At 43.1% G+C, this 23,790-nt stretch overlaps 1 protein-coding gene across 5 annotated transcripts in view; it reads right to left on the minus strand.

Moving 5' to 3' along the window:
- ASXL2 (ASXL transcriptional regulator 2) overlaps positions 1-23,790 on the minus strand; it is a 237,837-nt gene that overhangs the window by 156,641 nt on the left and 57,406 nt on the right. For all 5 annotated transcript variants that reach the window (XM_030555054.1, XM_030555056.1, XM_030555057.1 and 2 more), the window contains one exon: positions 22,257-22,339. In XM_030555054.1, the coding sequence (XP_030410914.1) occupies positions 22,257-22,339 (83 nt within the window). The remainder of the gene's footprint in view (positions 1-22,256; positions 22,340-23,790) is intronic.

Here is a 23,790-nt window from a genome sequence, read left to right on the forward strand (position 1 = left end):
TCTTCCTCCCACCAATTCCCTGGTGAGTACAGACTCAATTTCCCTGAAGTAAAGAAAAACTCCAACAGGTCTTAAAAGAAAGCTTTATATAAAAAGAAAGAAAAATACATACAAATGGTCTCTCTGTATTAAGGTGACACAATACAGAGTCAATTGCTTAAAAGAATATTGAATAAACAGCCTTATTAAAAAAAAATACAAATCAAAGCACTCCAGCACTTATATTCATGCAAATACCAAAGAAAAGAAACCATATAACTTACTATCTGATCTCTTTGTCCTTACACTTAGAAACAGAAGATTAGAAAACAGAACTACTTCTCCAAAGCTCAGAGAAAGCAGGCAGACAGAAAACAAAGACTCAGACACAAACTTCCCTCCACCCAAAGTTGAAAAAAATCCGGTTTCCTGATTGGTCCTCTGGTCAGGTGCTTCAGGTGAAAGAGACATTAACCCTTAGCTATCTGTTTATGACAAGTGGGAGAATAGGGGCTTGTGGAGTTGCGTCATACCTCACTCGCCCTGTGCTCTCTCAGGGTCAGGGCTCAGATTGTCCCAGCGCTTCCGTCCCTAGGTGCAGCCCCCTGACATGGCACAGCCTGGAGAGCGCAAGGAAATGTACCATGTCCCTGTGTGCAGGCAGGTTTGCAACCAGGGAAGGCACATCTCGACACATCATTCTCTGCCTGCAGCTGGGACATTTCTTCCAAAACATGTTAATAAGCAGCACATCATTGCCAATATCCAAATCCTATTAATGTTAATGTCAGTGCGGAAGGATTGTTTCCTGACAAAATGCTGCTACTGACCAGAAATTGCCTATATCCGGTTGCTATTAAGTGGAATCTATCGTATCTAGGATTTCTCTTCCCACCAAGGAGACAGCATACTCTGTTTTGTACAATAAATTACGACTCCACATGGCTTTATTGCAAAAACTGTTATTACAGAGTGGTATGCAATGTTGTAGCCATGCTGGTCCCAGGATATTAGAGACATAAGGTGGATGAGGTAATGTCTTCTACTGGACCAACTTCTGTTTGGTGAGCAAGATAAGCTTCCAAAGTTACACAGGTCTGCTTGAACCTTAGAGTTCTCAACTAAGACAACAGTGCAGGGAAAAGTTTCACAAATTACTGTGCCAAATACTTCTATGTATTTAGTTCACGCTGCACTGATTCCAAGTCCCTCTGAATAGGGAAGTCTTCTCTGACCCAAGAAAGAATTTTGATATGGAAACGACCCAGTCACCTGGCCTACATACTTTGTGGGTAATAGTAAATGTCCATTACATAATAACAGCCATACTGGGTCAGACCAAAAGTCCATCTAGCCCAGTATTTGTCTACCGACAGTGGCCAATGCCAGGTTCACTCCCTCTGGGGCACCTAACAGGTAATGATCAAGTACATTAGGTACACCACCACAATCTTTATGATTCTATGAGAAGGACAAGTATATAGAAGATTAGGTTTGGAAGGGACCTCAGGTGGTAATCTAGTCCAACCCCCTGCTCAAAGCAGGACCAACTCCAACTAAATCATCCCAGCCAGGGCTTTGTCAAGCCGGGCCTTAAAAACCTCTAAGAATGGATATTTCATCCCCTCCCTAGGTAGCCCATTCCAGTGCTTCACCACCCTCCTAGTGAAATAGTTTTTTCTAATATCTAACCTAGACTTCCCCCACTGCAACTTGAGACCATTGCTTCTTGTTCTGTCATCTGCCACCACTGAGAACAGCTGAGTTCCACCCTCTTTGGAACCTCCCTTTGGGTAGTTGAAGGCTACTATCAAATCCTCCCTCACTCTTCTTCTGCAGACTAAATAAGCCTGGTTCCCTCAGCCTCTCTTAAGTCTTGTGCTCCAGCCCCCTAATAATTTTCGCTGCCCTCCGCTGGACTGTCTCCAATTTGTCCACATCCTTCTTGTAGTGTGGGGCCCAAACTGGGCGCAGCACTCCAGATGAGGCCTCACCAGTGCTGAATTGAGGGGAATAAGCACTTCCCTCAATCTACTGGCAATGTTTCTACTAATACAGCCCAATATGCTGTTAGCCTTCTTGGCAATAAGGGCACACTGTTGGCTCATATCCAGCTTCTCATCCACTGTAATCATTCAGCAAGCACTGATTTTTCACCCCTCTGTACTTACGTGGCGCTGATATAAATATTTTAAGTTTTAGATCTATATATGTGTATACACTCACCTCAAAAATACTTTAGCAGCTTTTACTACCAATTTACCAAAAAAGTCAAAATAAAACCAGCAGCTAACTCACAAGCCGCACCCAGCTACACTTTTCTCCCCATAAACATAAGCTCTTGTGAAGCTTCTTCTTAGCCAACAGCTTAGGTGAATAAATAGGCTTATTGATTTGCCCTGAAGATCAACAAGCCTGAGCTATTGCAGACCAACTGAGCGAGTGGGAGGAAGAGTAGCTTTCAAAGCCAAGTATCACTGCATCTTAAACTGCTGGACCCATCTTTCAAAGAAAGGGAATTTAATACTGTTTGCTTATTGAGGATCACCACAAAATAAAAACTGCATGTGGTAATTAAAGCCCTGCTGAGCCCAGACTTTGGAATTTCCACTGAATAAAGGGGGTGAAAAGTCAGGCAGAGCTGCCAAGGGGTATAGTAAGAATCTGGTGATGTGTCTCCCTTGTTCAGTTAAGTTTTCACTTTATTATACGAGCCAGACTATTTTTATCCTGACTGGCATAAGTACTAAAAATGCTTAAGGAACAGAACATAATAGGTGATACAAGATCATACTTTGCTAGCACTGTTATGATGCGTTTGCCCTTTTACTAAGGGTATGTCTACATCTACAATTTTGCAGCGCTGGTTGTTACAGCTGTATTAGTACAGCTGTATAGGGCCAGCGCTGCAGAATGGCCACACTTACAGCAACCAGCGCTGCAAGTGGTGTTAGATGTGGCCACACTGCAGCGCTGTTGGGCGGCTTCAAGGGGAGTTCGGGGAACGCGAGAGCAAACCGGGGAAGGAGACCAGCTTCGCCGCGGTTTGCTCTCGCGTTCCCCGAACCCCCCTGCAAACCGCAGGGAAGGAGACCTGCTTGCACGGGGGTTCGGGGAACGCGAGAGCAAACCGGGGAAGGAGACCAGCTTCGCCGCGGTTTGCTCTCGCGTTCCCCGAACCCCCCTGCAAACCGCAGGGAAGGAGACCTGCTTGCACGGGGGTTCGGGGAATGCGAGAGCAAACCGCAGGGAAGGAGACCTGCTTGCTCGGGGGTTCGGGGAACGTGAGAGCAAACCGGGGAAGGAGACCTGCTTGATTACCAGAGGCTTCCTCAGGTATGCTGGGATACCTGCTTATTCCACGGAGATCAAGAAAAGTGCTGGTAAGTGTCTACACTTGATTACCAGCGCTGGATCACCAGCGCTGGATCCTCTACACCCGAGACAAAACGGGAGTACGGCCAGCGCTGCAAACAGGGAGTTGCAGCGCTGGTGATGCCCTGCAGATGTGTACACCTCCTAAGTTGCAGCGCTGTAAGCCCTTAACCAGCGCTGCAACTTTGTGATGTAGACAAGCCCTAACAAAGGTACAAAAAAATTCCAGTTTATGGAATAGCTGTGAACAACCCAAATAAAATTGATGTGCCCTCCAAAAACCTAAGGTATGCCAGAGCTTTTCACTTTGTGATCTAGGAGATGAACAAAGCATAGAAATGGATCTCCTGCAGTAAAACTTGGATCCTATTTCCAATTAAAAACACATCTCTTAGAAGAACCAAGGAAAACCTTTGTCCTTGTGAAAAAGCAGCAATAGGGAGCAAGAAAGAACAACTCCCACACTGCTACTGGTGCCAATTTCCACTAGAAAGATCACCTTAAAGGCAGGTAACAGACAGAGCAGTGGATCAATCAATAGGATACATGCTCATTAGAAGATTCAAACTCCACAATGGAGCTAATACAAATCACTGTTCTATACCACTAGTGGGGCTAGAGTGACCAGTTTCTTCAATTTTCATAAACATTAGATAGCAGCTAGCATAGAAGGCAAAATTAAAAAAGCATGTGCTAACGCACAACAGACAAACCCAAATATTTTAATAATCATATTGCTCCAAGAGTGTGCAGATAATCTTCAAACACAGAGAATGTATTTTCTATCCTTATTTCCAGCAATCAGGCTCAATAAGGAAAACTCAACTAACATGTATCAGAGGGGCAGCCGTGTTAGTCTGGATCTGTAAAAGCAGCAAAGAATCCTGTGGCACCTTATAGACTAACAGACGTTTTGGAGCATGAGCTTTCGTGGGTGAATACCCACTTCCTCAGATGCATGTAGTGGAAATTTCCAGGGGCAGGTATATATATGCAAGCAAGCTAGAGATAATGAGGTTAGTTCAATCAGGGAGGATGAGGCCCTGTTCTAGCAGTTGAGGTGTGAAAACCAAGGGAGGAGAAACTGCTTTTGTAGTTGGCAAGCCATTCACAGTCTTTGTTTAACCCTGAGCTGATGGTGTCAAATTTGCAGATGAACTGAAGCTCAGCAGTTTCTCTACTAACATGAATGAACTGGACAACAAACAATTAAAAGAAGGGAACTAGACTCAGATGAGTGACAAGAAGAGAAAAAATGTCATGGAAGCACATAAAGGAAGCCTATGCTTCAGCTGAGGAACAGAAAAAAATTCACCTTGTCATATACTATCGGTCAGACAAAGAAAGAATCTTCAATTAGGCAGAATATGGCTTTGATCTAAAAGCCTCAGGTTCAAAACTAGAGTCTGAATCCCAATGCCCTGGGGTGGTGCAAAAAAATTCTGAAACATCAAATAAGTAGTAGAGATAGTGGCTACATTTCTTTTGGACAACTAAATCCTTACATCCCCATGCGCTTAACCACGAGGCAACTTTGTAAATGCAGCCAAAAGTCTCAACTCCATATACATGGGCATTTACCTTTTGGATGTCATCTGTATAGTTAGAATATGCTACAAGCTATCTGTCTTCATAACGGATAATTTATACCAAAAGTCACAAGAGTTAGACATGCCGACATGTAAAGAAGTCAAAATGAAGGTCTTTCACTGAGCCGAATAGGAACATATTACAACTCTTAGTTACAATGTACATTGGGAAGTGACTGCAATTTCAACAGGAGGCGTTTAAGGAGATTTATCCACCTCAGACATCATCTATCACGAAGACCAAAAGTCTACTGACTGCAATTAAGGGACAGCCTACATTGTCACTTTCAGCACTGAAACTTTCCTCACTCAGAGGTGTGAAAAAACACACCCCTGAGCGATGCAAGTTTCAGCGCTGTAAAGTGGCAGTGTAGATAGTGCTGGTAGCTAGTCCCCTTGCGGAAGTGGTTTTTCACAGCATTGGGAGAGTTCTCTCCCAGCCCTGGAGCCGCGACTACACAGCCAAGTTAAAGTGCTACTGTCGGCCTCGTATGCATATCCTACCAATCAAGTGGGATTACACTTGCACTTATTTAATTAGCCTCTACTTTTTCCAGTTTCTTCTCTGAATACCTACAAAAAAATTACAAGTGATGAGATGCTCTAGATCCAGGTTTCTTCCTTCATCATGGATGATGCATCCATGAAAGGTTGTCTTTACACTGCTTCCATCCTTCCTTTTCCCTGAAGGCATTCCTGGCACTGATGGTGATGGTTCCGTTGCAGCCACTGACTAGTGAAATAGATGCAGTACTGAGATCCTGTGCAGATATGGTTTGAAAATGCTCGTCCCTCAGAGCTATTAGAGGTGAACAGCAAATTTCCCTACGTTGTTGCAATAGTTTGTGGCCAGGTATTCTATACTTTTGCACTCCTAGCAGTCTCTGTCAGAGGATGAGAAGGCAGAGAATGAGAAGTAAACTCAGCATGGCTTGTCTTGCTTATGGAAGAGGCAGCATTGGAAAGCCTCACCGTTGTCTGTATTACCAGATTGATGTAAGAATGAAACCCCATTTCCTGTTTTGTTGCTAACAAACACGCACATTTCAATTTCAGAACTAACAAACATATTTATCAGAGGACTGGAATATAGGGCCCCTTGTTATTCTCAGTCTAGGGATGAATAAGCATGAAAACTACCAAAATACCATCTCACACCTAAATTTGGCCTGCCAGCTTACAAATGAGGCACCAGCGGGAAAAATATTATACCGATGTCCGTGCTGTACCCGTGATGTGCTTAAGTACCAGGCGCAGTCACCACTACTGTCAATTAAGCACCAAATTCAGTTCTGATACTCTGTTGGTAAAAAGTGTCAATTAAACATTTAATATTCCATTTTGTGTTTGCCTTGCAGCACTTATCATCTAACACTGACTCCACAATTCTGCCAATATCCTCACTAACACAAATAAATGTATGCAGGCTTTTTGTATGACTTCTATTACAACAGTAACCAAGTACTTCGCAAACATTAATTTATCTTCCTCAGGGTGTGGTGAAGAATCATTCCATTTTGTAAATGGATACCAGGCAGAGACACTAAACCCTTGACCAAGGCCATTCAGGAAGTTTCTGTCAATGCTGGGAACTGAACTGAGTTCTTCTGAATCCCAAATCCAGTGCTTGAACCAGAAGATTAATGTATAAATTATTTTCTTAAACAATATGATTCTTTAACTATTGGTTGCCTGCCGTCCTCTGAGTAATATATTTTAAGAGGATGTTGGCAATTCATGCCTTTATACAACTTTGATTCCTTCCAAGCCTGTACATTTAATTCACAGAACTGCAAATTAAAGGGTAAAAGTCATACTGATTTTCTGGTAATATAAACAAAGGAGGAATATGAGCATACCAGGATCATCTGCTTTATCTCCTTGAGCACGTAAATATTTGATATTTCAAAACAGCTAAATTTCTTCACTTACACACAATATTCCCTTTTCTTCTGTTTTGCTTTCACAAAAATCAAGAGTAAGAGCTGTTACATCAACTACTGGATGTTAAATATTATGTCAGACACTGAAGCAAGACTGAAGCCAATAGTATTAATGGTTTTAACATAGGTCTTGGTGCAGCTGGATGACTCAGGGTCTAAAAAAAGGAGGGGCTCCTGCACACTCCAAGCTATTTTTGCAGAAAATCACCACACATATACACACAGAAAATTCATTGTGTGTCTCATGAACTAGAAAAGCAAAATACATGCTTTCAAAACTAAGCAGCAATTTTTAAACATACTAGCATTTTGGGTGATGCGTCAATCCATAATCCCAACTAGAGCTGTCAATTAATCGCAGTTAAATCACACAATTAACTCAAAAAAATTAATTATGATTAAAAATTAATTGCGATTCATCACAGTTTTAATTGCGCTGTTAAACAATAGAATATCAATTGAAATTAATAAAATATTTTGGATTTTTTCTAAATATTCATAAAGTATTCTGTGTTGTAATTGAAATCAAAGTGTATTTTTTTATTACAAATATTTGTACTGTAAAAATGATAAACAAAAGAAATAGTATTTTTCAATTCACCTCATACAAGTACTGCAGTGCAATCTTTGTTGTAATAGTGCAACTTACAAACGTATATTTTTGTTACATAACTGCACTCAAAAACAAAACGTAAAACTTTAGAGCCTACAAGTCGACTCAGTCCTACTTCTTGTTCAACCAATCACTCAGACAAATAAGATTGTTTACATTTATGGGAGATAATACTGCCTGCTCCTCAGTTACAATTCACCAGAAAGTGAGAACAGGTATTTGCATGGCACTTTTGTAGCCAGTATTACAAGGCATTTGTGTGCCAGATACGCTAAACATTCATATGCCCCTTCGTGTGCTTCCATGCTCATGACTCTCGTTAAAAAAAAATGCATTATTTAAATTTGTGACTGAACTCCTTGAGGGAAAATTGTATGTCTCATGTTCTGTTTTACCTGCATTCTGTCTCATATTTCATGTTACATGGGAGACTTGGAAATGGCAGAGATGCTTAATGACTTCTTCGTTTCGGTCTTCACTGAGAAGTCTGAAGGAATGTCTAATATAGTGAATGCTTACGGGAAGAGGGTAGGTTTAGAAGAGAAAATAAAAAAAGAGCAAGTAAAAAATCACTTAGAAAAGTTAGATGCCTGTAAGTCACCAGGGCCTGATGAAATGCATCCTAGAATACTCAAGGAGTTAATAGAGGAGGTATCTGAGCCTCTAGCTATTATCTTTGGGAAATAATGGGAGATGGGGGAGATTCCAGAAGACTGGAAGGGGACAAATATAGTGCCCATCTATAAAAAGGGAAATAAAAACAATCCAGGAAACTACAGACCAGTTAGTTTAACTTCTGTGCAAGGGAAGATAATGGAGCAGATAATTAAAGAAATCATCTGCAAACACTTGGAAGGTGATAAGGTGATAGGGAATAGCCAGCATGGATTTGTAAAGAACAAATCGTGTCAAACTAATCTGATAGCATTCTTTGATAGGGTAACGAGCCTTGTGGATAAGGGAGAAGCGGTGGATATGATTTACCTAGACTTTAGTAAGGCATTTGATATGGTCTCGCATGATATTCTTATAGATAAATTAGGAAAGGACAATTTAGATGGGGCTACTATAAGGTGGGTGCGTAACTGGCTGGATAACCGTACTCAGAGAGTAGTTATTAATGGCTCCCAATCCTGCTGGAAAGGTATAACAAGTGGGGTTCCACAGGGGTCTGTTTTGGGACCGGTTCTGTTCAATATCTTCATCAACGATTTAGATGTTGGCATAGAAAGAACGCTTATTAAGTTTGCGGACGATACCAAACTGGGAGGGATTGCAACTGCTTTGGAGGACAGGGTCAAAATTCAAAACGATCTGAACAAATTGGAGAAATGGTCTGAGGTAAACAGGATGAAGTTCAATAAAGATAAATGCAAAGTGCTCCACCTAGGAAGGAACAATCAGTTTCACACATACAGAATGGGAGGAGACTGTCTAGGAAGGAGTATGGCAGAAAGAGATCTAGGGGTCATAGTGGACCACAAGCTTAATATGAGTCAACAGTGTGATACTGTTGCAAAAAAAGCAAACGTGATTCTGGGATGCATTAACAGGTGTGTTGTAAGCAAGACACGAGAAGTCATTCTTCCGCTTTACTCTGCGCTGGTTAGGCCTCAACTGGAGTATTGTGTCCAGTTCTGGGTACCGCATTTCAAGAAAGATGTGGAGAAATTGGAGAGGGTCCAGAGAAGAGCAACGAGAATGATTAAAGGTCTTGAGAACATGACCTATGAAGGAAGGCTGAAGGAATTGGGTTTGTTTAGTTTGGAAAAGAGAAGACTGAGAGGGGACATGTTTTCAGCAAGTTTTCAGGTATCTAAAAGGGTGTCATCAGGAGGAGGGAGAAAACTTGTTCACCTTAGCCTCCAATGATAGAACAAGAAGCAATGGGCTTAAACTGCAGCAAGGGAGATTTAGGTTGGACATTAGGAAAAAGTTCCTAACTGTCAGGGTAGTTAAACACTGGAATAGATTGCCTAGGGAAGTTGTGGAATCTCCATCTCTGGAGATATTTAAGAGTAGGTTAGATAAATGTCTATTAGGGATGGTCTAGACAGTATTTGGAACTGCCATGAGGGCAGGGACTGGACTCGATGACCTCTCAAGGTCCCTTCCAGTCCTAGAGTCTATGAGTCTATTATAGCAGTCGCGGATGATGACTCAGCACGTTAGTTTTAAAAACATTTTCACTGCAGATTTGACAAAGCGCAAAGAAGGTACCAATGTGAGATTTCTAAAAATAGCTACAGCACTTGATCCAAGGTTTAAGAAGCTGAAGTGCCTTTCAAAATCTGAGAGGGACGAGGTGTGGAGCATGCTTTCAGAAGTTTTAGAAGAGCAACACTCTGATGCGGAAACTACAAAACTCAAACTACCAAAAAGGAAAATCAACCTTCTGCTGGTGGCATCTGACTCAAATGATGAAAATGAACATGCGTAAAGAGACTGTACTATAGTACTTGTATTAGGTGAATTGAATTGAAAAATATTATTTCTTTTGTTTTTATACAGTGCAAGTACTTATAAACAAAAATATCAAGTGAGCATGGTACACTTTGTATTCAATATATCTGAATATTTAGAAAACAGGCTAAAATATTTAAATAAATAGTATTCTATTATTGTTCAACACTGAATAATCGTGCTTAATTTTTTTAATCGCTTGACAGCCCTAATCCCAACTATACATATAAAATGATGGAGTCTAAATTAACCGTTTCCATTCAAGAAAGAGATCTTGGAGTCACTGTGGATAGTTCTCTGAAAACATCCATTCAATATGCAGCGGCAGTCAAAAAAGCGAACAGAACATTTAGAACCATTAAGGGATAAATAAAGACAGAAAATATATTGCCTCGATATAAATCCATGGTACACCCACATCTTGAATACTGTGTGCAGATGTGATCACCCTATCTCAAAAAAGATATGATAGAATTCGAAAAGGTTCAATTTTTTTGCCTTTTTCTGATTAGGGGTATGGAACAGCTGCCATATAAGGCCAGATTAATAAGACTGGGACTTTTCAGCTTGGAAAAGAGATGACTAAAGGGAGCTATTATAGAGGTTTATACAATCATGACTGGTGTGGAGAAAGTAACTAAGGAAGTGTTGTTTACTCCCTCTCATAACATAAGAACTAGGGTTCACCAAATGAAATTAATAGGCAACAGATTTAAAAGACACACAAAAAGAAAGTGTTTTTTTCCACACAACACACAGTCAACCTGTGGAATTCCTTGGCAGAGGATGTTGTGAAGGTCAAGACCAGAATAGGGTTCAAAAAAGAACTAGGTAAATTCATGGAGGCTAAGTCCATCAATGGCTATTAGCCAGGATTGACAGAGACGGTGTCCCTAGCCTCTGTTTGCCAGACGCTGAGAATGGGTGACGGGATGGATCACTTGATTCATTCCCTCTGGGCACCTGGCATTGGCCACTGTCAGAAGACAGGATACTGGGCTAGACAGACCTTTGGTCTGACCTAGTATGGCCATTCTTATGTTCATTCCAAGGTGAAATTAGCTAGTTTCTAAAAAATCTTTAGCTGTTTGCTATATTTATCAAGGTAAATCAAGTCCTAGAATAATGACTTCTCATGACAATTCTGTTTCCTAATTCACAGAATGAAATCCATGCTACTCCTCTTCCACCAGCCAGGGTCTTGAAATCCAGTCCTTCTCCCCAAATGTGCGCCTTGCAAATTAGTATGCTACCATGTCATCAGATGTGTTTCTATTGGGGGAGGGGAGAGAATGAAGGCTGTATTAAGACCAATGTTCCCTCTAATTTTTCCCATCAATGTGCAGAATAAATTTTGTTTGTGCACTAGATAATGTGCAGATGTGTGCCACCAGTAGAAACAAAAAAACCTAGATATAATATATATTTTAAAAGGTACCACAGGGATAATTACTTCAGCCAGGACAGGTTAGGCATTAACTCACTACTCAAAGAATTAAATTTAAATGTAAGAGAAAAAAAATATGAAATGCATAGACCAGTCAAAACACTAAAACACGTTGAAAGAATAAAATTACAGAGAATATATGGGCTTTGCAGGAAGCACCAAGTAGTAAGAACAAATAACAGTAACACAATGTGTACCTGAGCAAGGGTGTTCCATCTTCCCTGGTGGAGTACAAGGGCGGGGGGAGGGGGACACCCTGACGACAGCACCCCACTCCCGCCCTCGCTCTGCACAGCCAGCAGGAGGGTCTCAGGAGCAGCAGGGGCAACAAAGCAGAGGCAACTGAATACACACTGCCGGCTGGATGTGTTAGAGACTCTGCTAATCAACTGTGCGGCACTTCGGTCATTCCCGGGTGGCCGCCCCAGCATGCAGTTTACAGGGAACACAGATTAAGACCCCAAAATTCAGAACTTTACTACTTCAGTTTGCTATTTAAAGAACATATTAAGTCCAGTTAGCTGCGTCATGTTGCTAAACAGTATCAGCAATTTTCTTGGAGTGAAGCATCTCATTAAGAGAAGACTAACCACCCACCCACAGAGACTAAAGCAGGGTCACAAATTTAAATTCAACAGATTAAGCAAAATCTGAAAGAACTGTCAAGCCAGGAGCCCTGGCACTACTAAATGGTCCTAATGCAGGCAATGAAAATCTGATAGGTATTCACAGGTGATGCTAAAAATGCAGACTCACTTTAAAAAAAGAAAAAGGAAGCAATCACAGCAGGTTGCAGGTAGTAAGTTGAAAAACAGCCCTGTCCATTGCTGCTCTGCCCTGGGTTTTGATATTTTTCATTATAAAAATTAGCTCTCTATATTTTTCCCCATCTGTTGGTTCCCTGTGGTTGCAAGTATTGCCCATTAACTAAAATAGTCTGCCATGCGATGAGACAGCACACACAGCTCAAGGAATGGGGAAAAAGCAACAGTTATGGCCTCTTAGGGAGCAGAAAACTAAATTGCCAGAGATGCAGTGTGCCCCATTTCAAGAGGGAAACCACTGTGACCATCCCATGAACGAATCCGTGTCGCCAGCTGTTCCACAATACAGTAGTCACTAGCTCCCTTTCTTCCTCTGCAGGATGGAAGCAATAATGGTGCTGGCAACACACAATGGGGGCATAAAGGAAGCAAGTAGGAGAAACTCTTGTCTATGGCAGTAATCAATCCCCGGACTACCAAGGTCTACAGTTCAAACTTATTCAGAACCATCATTATAGATACCCCTTAGGGGTAGAAAGTTCGGTCGTCAGAAACATATTTCACTCGAGCTACCCTGCTTTCCTCACTGCTTTTGTCCATGATGCAGAATTCTAACTTTATCTTCCAGAGTTGAAGACATTAATTTTGCATTATTTGCAATGCAAAAAATAAAAACTGATTAAAAATCAGAACCGTTTTATGGTGTTTTTAAAGGCAGGAAAAAGCCTCTGAAAAACTCAATTCATACAAATTAGAGATGGAAAATATCTAGTCCATCACCCTGGCCAACACACAGCCCCACACACATCCCAAAGCGTTCTGTCCTATCATTAAGTAACTGGGCTCTCATTTCCCTCTCAAGACTATTCTAAAAATCGACATTTAAGCAGCAGTCAGTGGGAAGCATGCTCTTGCAACTCAAGCATTCTTCAAAGCACAGTATGTTCAGTAGCACTCATAACCAGTCTTTTGCTTAAAGTGGAAGAGACATTCAGTTTAGATGAGCATATCACAAAGCCCTTTCATTGAATGGGAAGGGCAGAAGCTCATTACCATCAATGGCTGAAAGCTAAAGCAATCAGGTGGCTCTGCTGAAAGGTAAAACACCTTCCCCTTTGACTTTAAATCAAATAGAAAGGTGAAAGCTTTCTTGAGGTCCCGTCCAGTCCCTATGATTCTATGACTCTACAACAGGGGTGGGCAAACTAGGACATGCGGGCCAGATCTAGCCCGTGGGATTGCCACCTCTGTGGCACCGCAGGCCCCACGCCGCTCCTGGAAGGGGCTGGCACCATGTCCCTGTGGATCCGGGGCAGAGGGGGAGGGGGGCAAGAGGAGAAGACAGAGGGCTCTGCACGCTGCCCTTGCCTACAGGCACCGTCCCCCGCAGCTCATAGACTGTAGGACTGGAAGGGACCTTGAGAGGTCATCGAGTCCAGTCCCCTGTCCTCATGGCAGGACCAAATACTGTCTAGACCATCCCTAATAGACATTTATTTAACCTACTCTTAAATATCTCCAGAGATGGAGATTCCACAACTTCCCTAGGCAATTTATTCCAGTGTTTAACTACCCTGACAGTTAGGAACTTTTTCCTAATGTCCAACCTAAATCTCCCTTGCTGCAGTTTAAGCCCATTGCTTCTTGTTCTATCATTGGAGGCTAAGGTGAACAAGTTTTCTCCCTCCTCCTGATGACACCCTTTTAGATATCTGAAAACTGCTATCAGGTCCCCTCTCAGTCTTCTTTTTTCCAAACTAAACAAACCCAATTCCTTCAGCCTTCCTTCATAGGTCATGTTCTCAAGACCTTTAATCATTCTTGTTGCTCTTCTCTGGACCCTCTCCAATTTCTCCACATCTTTCTTGAAATGCGGTGCCCAGAACTGGACACAATACTCCAGTTGAGGCCTAACCAGCGCAGAGTAAAGCGGAAGAATGACTTCTCGTGTCTTGTTTACAACACACCTGTTAATGCATCCCAGAATCACGTTTGCTTTTTTTGCAACAGTATCACACTGTTGACTCATATTAAGCTTGTGGTCCACTATGACCCCTAGATCTTTTTCTGCCATACTCATTCCTAGACAGTCTCTTCCCATTCTGTATGTGTGAAACTGATTGTTCCTTCCTAACTGGAGCACTTTGCATTTATCTTTATTGAACTTCATCCTGTTTACCTCAGACCATTTCTCCAATTTGTTCAGATCATTTTGAATTTTGACCCTGTCCTCCAAAGCAGTTGCAATCCCTCCCAGTTTGGTATCGTCTGCAAACTTAATAAGCGTACTTTCTATGCCAACATCTAAATCGTTGATGAAGATATTGAACAGAACCGGTCCCAAAACAGACCCCTGCTGAACCCCACTTGTTATACCTTTCCAGCAGAATTGGGAGCCATTAACAACTACTCTCTGAGTACGGTTATCCAGCCAGTTATGCACCCACCTTATAGTAGCCCCATCTAAATTGTACTTTCCTAGTTTATCTATAAGAATATCATGCGAGACCGTATCAAATGCCTTACTAAAGTCTAGGTATATCACATCCACCGCTTCTCCCTTATCCACAAGGCTCGTTATCCTATCAAAGAATGCTATCAGATTAGTTTGGCACGATTTGTTCTTTACAAATCCATGCTGGCTATTCCCTATCACCTTACCACCTTCCAAGTGTTTGCAGATGATTTCTTTGATTACCTGCTCCATTATCTTCCCTGGCACAGAAGTTAAACTAACTGGTCTGTAGTTTCCTGGGTTGTTTTTATTTCCCTTTTTATAGATGGGCACTATATTTGCCCCCTTCCAGTCTTCTGGAATCTCCCCCGTCTCCCATGATTTCCCAAAGATAATAGCTAGAGGCTCAGATACCTCCTCTATTAATTCCTTGAGTATTCTAGGATGCATTTCATCAGGCCCTGGTGACTTGCAGGCATTTAACTTTTCTTTAGTGATTTTTTACTTGCTCTTTTTTTATTTTCTCTTCTAAACCTACCCTCTTCCCGTAAGCATTCACTATACTAGACATTCCTTCAGACTTCTCAGTGAAGACCGAAACAAAGAAGTCATTAAGCATCTCTGCCATTTCCAAGTCTCCCGTTACTGTTTCCCCCTCCTCACTGAGCAGTGGGCCTACCCTGTCCTTAGTCTTCCTCTTGCTTCTAATGTATTGATAAAAAGTCTTCTTGTTTCCCTTTATTCCCATAGCTAGTTTGAGTTCATTTTGTGCCTTTGCTTTTCTAATCTTGCCTCTGCATTCCTGTGTTATTTGCCTACATTCATCCTTTGTAATCTGATTGCTCCCATTGGCCGGAAACAGGGAACCACAGCCAATGGGAGTTTCAGGGGAGGTACCCACAACAGGCAAGGGCAGTGCATGGAGCACTCTGCTCCCCCTCCCCCAGGGGTCACAGGAATGTGGTGCCGGCCACTTCGGGGAGGGGCACAGCATGGGGCCCGGGCAGGGAGCCTGCCCTGGTCCCAGTGCACGCCACTAATACCCTGGAGCTGTTCCAGGTAAGCGATGCCAGGCCAGAGCCCGCACCCTCAACTACTCCTGCACCCTGCACCCCAACTCCCTGCCCTGAGCCCCCTGCCACACCCCTCCTGCACCTCAACCACCTTCCCTGGACTCCCTCATATACCCTGCACCCCTCCTCTGCCCCAACCCTTGCCCTGAGCCCCTTCCTGCACACTGTACCCCCTCCCACACCCTGCACTCCCTCCTACACCCCAACCCCAGCCCTACATTCATGAACCTGCATGCAATTTCCCACCCAGATGTGGCCCTTGGGCCAAAAAGTTGGCACATCCTTGCTCTGTAAGCAAGGCCTTCCAAAGCAGCCCTGCAAATCTCAAACTGAGGCAGCTTCTATCTTAGCTCGAGAATTGGAGATTTTTTTTGGTAGAGAGCCCTAATAGAGATAGAGAGTACACACAACTTTACAGGAGTCCATAATTCCAGAATTTGTAGTGACTCCTCTGGCTCTCAAACATATTGAAGAAACACTAGGAGACTCTTGAAAGAACATCTTGACAGAATGGTTGTGGGTTATGGGACACACAACTGGGGCCCAGAGGAAAAGAAAAGGACAGGGCTCGTCAACACAAGATCAGCTACCCAGAGTCTGAATCTGCTGTTGGTACATACGGCAACTCACAGAGAGTCATAGATCCCAGACATGCTGCTACCATATGTCACAATTTCAAGGCAACTGGACCTGTATTTCCCTTTCTGGTCCCTCTAGAAGTCTAGCTACCAGCCATAACCTCTCTTGGGTGGAGACCTACACCACACACCCTCCTGACAGGGCTACTTCCAGGCTGCATAGCGCCTTGCCTACACTAATATTCCAAGCAAGCTTAAACAAGCCTTGCTTTCTCTTCAAAGGTTATGAACAGAGAAAGTGCTATCAGGTCCAGGTTATCACACAGATCTTTCTAAGCAAGCACATTGATCTTCATAGGTGAACATGATTTGTTGGGGAAGAGTCAACAGGGCTTTTGTAAAGGGAAATCATGCCTCACCAATCTATTAGAATTCTTTGAAAGAGTCAACGAGCATGTGGACAAGAGTGATCCAGCGGATACAGTGTACGTAGGTTTTCAGAAATCCTTTGATAAGGTCCCTCACCAAAGGCTCTTAAGCAAAGTAAGCTGTCATGGGATAAGAGAGAAGGTTCTCTCATGGATTAGTAACTGGTTAAAAAAAGATAGGAAACAAAGGGTAAATAAACGTTCAGTTTTCAGAATGGAGAGAGGTAAATAGTGGTGTCCCCTAGGGGTCTGTACTGGGACCAGTCCTATTCAACATATTCATAAATGATCTGGAAAAAGGGATAAATAGTGAAGTGACAAAATTTGCAGATGAAACATTATTCAAAACAGTTAAGTCCAAAGCAGACTGCGAAGAGCTACAAAAGGATCTCACAAAACCAGGTGACTGGGCAAGAAAATGGCAGATGAAATTCAATGTTGATAAATGAAAAGTAATGCACATTGGAAAACAATCCCAACTAGACATAGAAAATGATGGGGTCTAAATTAGCTGTTACAACTCAAGAAAGATCTTTGAGTCACTGTGAATAGTTCTCTGAAAACATCCACTCAATGTGCAACGGCTGTCCAAAAAGTGAACAGAATGTTGGGAAGCAAGAGTAAAGAAATACATAATAAGACAGAAAATATCATAATGCCTCTGTATAAAAATCTGTGGTCGCCCCATCTCAAATAGAAAGATATACTGGAATTGGAAAAGGTTCAGAAAAGGGCAACAAAAATGATTAAGAATATGGAACAGCTTTCAGATGAGAGATTAATAAAACTAGAACTTTTCAGCTTGGAAAAGAGAGACCACTAAGGGGGTATAGCAGGGCCGTTACCCCACTCCTGGGACAGAAGGAGTGAAAGCAGCTGAGGGAGAGAGGTTAGGTAGCTGGCCACAGGTGTGGCCAGCTCAATCAGGGCACAGCTGGCCCTAATTAGAGGGCTATGAGTGAGGAGCCATGAAAGTCTCACTCCAGCCTTGGAGTGAGAAGGACGTAGCTGCCTGGGAGAGATCGAGTACTTTCGGTAGAACAGTGCTGGAGAAGGGGCACGCTGAGCTGGGGAGCTCAGGCCTGGCTACCTCTCAGGCTGAGGCCTGGCAGGAAGGCCAAAGGAGGTACTGGGGCTGCAGGGAGACAGCTGGGCTAGAAAGGCAGCAGGTCCAATCCCCTTGCCAACGATGAGTGGCCATTACAGACTGCAGTTTGCCCCAGAGAAAGGGGGCTAGATAACAACTGCTGGTAGCCACTGAGGCAAGGTAGGCATAGGAGGAGGGGGTTCCCATGGGAAGGAGACTCAGAGTGTGGAAGCATGGCTGTGGGGAAGCACCCCAAGGTAAGGGGCACCAGAATCCCAGAGGGACACAGGGCCAGAAGTGATGGAGACGAAGAAGCAGGTACTGGTAGGGAGATACCAGCCAGCAGCAGGCACTCTGAGGTTGGACTGAGCTAATTCCCGGACTGACCAGCAGGAGGCGCCATGGCGGTGAGTGCATGCTGTGTTACAGGGGTGATATGATTTTATAGACCTCTATCATGACTGGTGTGGAGAAACTAAATAAGGAAGTGTTATTTACTCCTTCTCATAACACAAGAACTAGGGAGTCACTAAATGAAATTAATAGGCAGTGGGTTTTAAACAAACAAAAACAAGTATATCTTCACACAACGCACAGTCAACCTGTAGAACTCTTTGCCAGAGGATGTTGTGAAGGCCAAGACTATAACAGGGTTCAAAAAAGAACTAGATAAATTAGTGGAGGATAGGTCCATAGATGGCTATTAGCCAGGATGGTCAGGGATGCAACCCCATGCTCTGAAATGTCCCTAGCCCCTGTTTGCCAGAAGCTGGGTGTGAGTGACACATTATGGATCACCTGATGTTTGTTCATTCCCTCTGAAGCACCTTGTACTAGCTTCTGTTGGAAGACAGGATACTGGGCTAGATGGACCATTGATCTGACCCAGTATGGCTGTTCTTATGTTCTCAAGGTGAGAACATTAAAAACAATGAAAGAACCTACACACATGCTAAAAAGCTTACTAGAGGTCACTCTGATTCCGACCTCTGGCTCTGGCAGGTGTCAGTCCTTCAAAACACACAAATGGATTTTCACTATGGGGTACAAATTCACAACTGCCTCTGATCCAGAACCAGAACCCTGGCTGGGCAGCTCAGCCCTTTCTTTATACAGCTTGGGCCTTTCCTCTCCAGGAACTGGTACTCAGCAGAGAAAGGCAAGGCTTTTGCATAACCGGATGTTGAAAAGTAGCATTAATCTCCCCTTAGGCAGTCTCCACGAAATCCCAAAAATTTATTCTTGTCCAGGACATTTTCAATATCATCCTTTGAACTCACAGGTCTGACATCACATCTCCCTCCGAGAGAAGCGACATACAATCCCAGCTCACAATAATACATAAGCTTTGCATTTAATACAATAGACTCCAAAGATACTTAAGCTTGATTCCATAAGGTTTTTCAAGGAAATTGCCATATTTGTCAGAGTATCAAGACCAATTTGGAATTATGAGAATCAGATCTGCTTCATCTTCTCTAATCTGTGAAGAAATTCTGGGGACTGAGGGTATAGTAAGAAAGACAGAGAAGTCCAAAAGAGCAGAGGCTCAAGAGGATCACAGCTTCTGCTCCACCTTCTCTGACCATGCTGCAAACATACAAAACAGCAGTCTGCCAATGACAGCAAGTTTGAAATCATACTTTTGTTAGATCTATTTGGCAATGTAGTCTATCATGTTTAAGACACCTGCTAGATTTATTGCTGATAGGACTTTCATCCCACCTTCAACATTAAAGGCTCCAGAAGAAAATAACTCAAACTCAGAGAAGTAAATCCTGATCAAATCTGCTCTAGATTGAGGAAACTGTCTAGAATCTATAACTAAAGAGCCAATCCTCTGAAAAGGTCTTAGTACAATTAGGATTCATGAGGACCTTGTACTTCATCAGGTTCTGTAAAAAGTGTTCATTTACGTGACTTGCACTACTACCACCACCACCACCACCACAAGTTTGTTTTCAAGATCCCAGACCTGCTTATGTTCCTTTTAAGATCAATGACAAAACTTGATTTACTTCATTAGGAGAAAAGTCACTGTCGCTAAAAGACTAATGAGGCATAATCTTGGTGGCACATTCCTGAGACTAGGAAGGACCATTAGAATATTAATATTTGGAAAAAGAAGGCTTAATTAATAGATCATTATTTGAAAAGATTCTTGTTTGAGGCAGAAGCTGGCTTCTTAGCAGGCTATAATTCCCAAGCTGCACAATATACCCAAGACTGATAGTAGGGGTAAGGGGCCAGGAGGGCCAATACCATGCTTGTCTTTGGAACCCCTAGATGTAGGGAAATAATAAAGTGCTCTAGATTCCCTGTCAAAGCTATACAGACCAAATTACTGGGACCTTGAAGAGCGGCTGGAGTGATAAGCCTCTGGGCATAACAGAGGGAGGTGAGGGGAAGAAGTATTCCTCCTCTAGAGGTAGAGCTACCTTAACTGGGGTCCCAAGCAAAACCACAGCATCCGCTCTGGCTGGCACTGAGGAAGGACTTGATACCATAATGGTACAAATGGTTGGTAGCATGAATGGTATTCCCATCACAGAGGAGAGCAGTGGCGATTCAGGGTGAGCTGACACTTTTCCCAGTACTGTGGAAGCTTTTGCTACTGGGAAAGATGGTACTGAGGGCAAACAGATGAAAGTCATCAGTACGAGAGTCCCGGATACTGATGATGTCAGTTCCAGGAGCTTCAGTGCCAAGGATTCTGCCAGGTGAGACATGCACAAAAGGCATGTACCAAAGCACAGTGACTGGTACCCGAGGGGATGCCAACAGGACTCATCTTCAGCCTTGAGCTGTTCTTTAAAAAAGCAGCGTGAGGAGACCTCTGCTTTTTTCTTATGAGGACTGGGTGAGTGTGACCTAGTTTTATGCTCCTTCCTCCCTTAACCACAGCCTTTTTACCAGTCTGAGGACACCATCTTAGACACAAGTCCTAGGGCTGGTCTACACTACGGGGGAAAATCGATCTCAGATACGCAACTTCAGCTACGTGAATAACATAGCTGAAGTCAAAGTATCTAAGATCAAATTACTCACCGTCCTCATGGCACGGGATCGATGTCCGCGGCTCCCCATGTCGACTCCGCAACTCTGCTGGGGTTGGTGGAGTTCCGGAATCGATATACGTGTGTTCGGGGATCGATATATTGCATCTAGATGAGACGCGATATAGCAATCCCCGAGGAATCGATTGCTACCCGCCGATATGGCGGGTAGTGAAGACGTAGCCCTAGAGCGCTGAGGCTGTGCTCACAGGAGCACTTTGAGAAGAGACTTGTTCTGGTCAGTCATGCTCACTCTCATAGATCATGGGTATAAACTGGACACTAGGAAGTTTAGACTTGAAATTAGAAGAAGGTTTCTAACCATTAGAGGACTGAAGTTCTGGAACAGGCTTCCAAAGGGAGTAGTGGGGGCAAAAGACATATCTGGCTTTAAGACTAAGCTTGATAAGTTTATGGAAGGGATGGTATGATGGGATAGCTTAATTTTGGCAATTGATCTTTGATTACCAGCAGATAAGTATGCCCAGTGGTCTGTGATGGGATGGGATCTGAGTTACTGCAGAGAATTCTTTCCTGAGTGCTGGCTGGTGAGTCTTGCACACATGTTCAGGGTTTAGCTGATCGCCATATTTAGGGTCGGGAAGGAATTTTCCTCCAGGGCAGATTGGCAGAGGCCCTGGAGGTTTTTCACCTTCCTCTGCAGTGTGGGGCATGGGTCACTTGCTGGTGGATTCTCTGCAGCTTGAGGTCTTCAAACCACAATTTGAAGACTTCAATAACTCGGACATAGGTTAGGGGTTTGTTATAGAAGTGGATGGGTAGGGTTCTGTGGCCTGCTTTGTGCAGGAGGTCAGACTAGATGATCACATTGGTCCCTTCTGACCCTAAAGTCTATGGTTCTGAGCCCAATCTGTTGTAAGGGCAGAACCCAGTACTAGCAAAGTCTCACAGCCAGCCAGGAGGGGATTCTTTTAAGGGGGAAAAAAGTCAGTTTCATGTTTGTTTTAGTTGATTTCTAGTTAATTTTTCTTTACAGTTCTGCACTGGTACAATGTGGCAATATCTGAGCTAAAAACACTCCAGAAAAATGTTGAATTCCAGATTTTAAAAAGTGAATATAAGTTAATAAAAGCTAGCATAGTAATTTTCAGTTTTGCATTAAAAAGATTATCCCAATAAGATTGGAGCCTAAAATACCAGAGCACGTCCCTTTTCATGAGCAGTTACAAGGGCTGCAGAACAAAGATAGACAGAGCTTCCTTAGAAACGAATTATGAACTGCATGAATCACTTGGAGTAAAATTCACAACTTTAAGTCACCTGAGAATTATTTCATAAAATAGAATTTAACGGCCTAAGTCCTTTATGCACTTGAACAATTTACAATTTTATCTTTAGTAACCAAAAAAATGCATAAGATAGGACTGAATGGTAGAGCAACTCACCTGATTTCTTTCAGTCCTTCTTTCTGGATAACTTGAAGAATCTCTTTATGGCTCATAGGAGTATTGGGGTATTTCTCCAGGACCTGGCATGCATGAAAAGATGAAGAGGGCAAAATTACTTATCTTCAATTTTTCAAAAAACAAAATCTCTTATCCTAAGTAAATCCACACTTAACAGTTTTCATGTCTCCAGGGAGCACTAGGAGACAGGAATCTCTTCCCTACCCCTTTCACCTGAGACAATAATTGCAAGCCATGGTGATAAATACATAAATACTGTGTCATATCTTCAAATTTCTTTTGACCATTTAAAACTGAAAGTAATTGGGATTTTTAGTTCTCACCTAAGTGGATGGACAAATCAGATTGGTCTATATAGGCTACACCATCAGAAAAACTTACAAGTGGAAAATAGTGCTGTATCCTGAAAAACAGCAGGATGCCTGTTTTAGCATGTACATGAAATTGAAGGCGGGGGGAAATGTCACAGAGCTAGATGAACATCTTCTATTGGACACTCAGACTGCTGTGACAGAACTGACCACTGGATCCTGTGCTCTTTAAGCCTAGCTAATACTTAGTCCTGCCATGAGTGTAGGGGACTGCACTAGATGACCTCTTGAGGTCCCTTCCAGTTATAGAATCATAGAATTCTATGATTCTGTGACTGGAATCAGAGAATATTAGGGTTGGAAGGGACCTCGGGAGTTATCTAGTCCAAAGCCCTGCTCAAAGCAGGACCAATTCCCAACTAAATCATCTCAACCAGGGCTTTGTCAAGCCGGGCCTTAAAAACCTCTAAGGAAGGAGATTCCACCACCTCCCTAGGGAACCCATTCCAGTGCTTCACCACCCTCCTAGTGAAATAGTTTTTCCTAATATCCAACCTAAACCTCCCCCACTGCAACTTGAGACCATTACTCATTGTTCTGTCATCTAATACCACTGAGAACAGCCAAGCTCCATTCTCTTTGGAACCCTCTTTCAGGTAGTTGAAAGCAGCTATCAAATCCCCCCTCAGTCTTCTCTTCTGTAGACTAAACAATCCCAGTTCCCTCAGCCTCGCTTCATAGGTCATGTGCTCCAGCTCCCTAATCATTTTGGTTGCCTTCCGCTGAACTCTTTCCAGTTTTTCCACATCCTTCTTGTAGTGTGGAGCCCAAAACTGGACACAGCACTCCAGATGAGGCCTCACCAATGTCGAATAGAGGGGAATGATCACGTCCCTCGATCTGCAGTCCTATGATTCTAACTGAACAGAGTCCAGGCATGATCCCTGTCTTGGAGACTTTAGGCACACTCTTAGGGTGCATGTCCTCTAGCACCTGCACCTGAGAGGTATGTCCTCACAGTCCAACCGCCTTATCCCTAGTACTCTTCAGGCCTGCCGCCATAGCTTAAGACAGTGGTCCACAAACTCTAGGGTATGCCCACCTAGTGGGCATGGAAGAACATTCAGGGAATGCACCAGGGCCTGGGCCAGCCCCCACGGGGGGATGGGGAAAGAGACCCACTCAACCCCGCTCTGCCCCCA

Source organism: Gopherus evgoodei, chromosome 3 (genome assembly GCF_007399415.2).
Source record: "Gopherus evgoodei ecotype Sinaloan lineage chromosome 3, rGopEvg1_v1.p, whole genome shotgun sequence".
Classification (NCBI taxonomy): domain Eukaryota; kingdom Metazoa; phylum Chordata; order Testudines; family Testudinidae; genus Gopherus; species Gopherus evgoodei.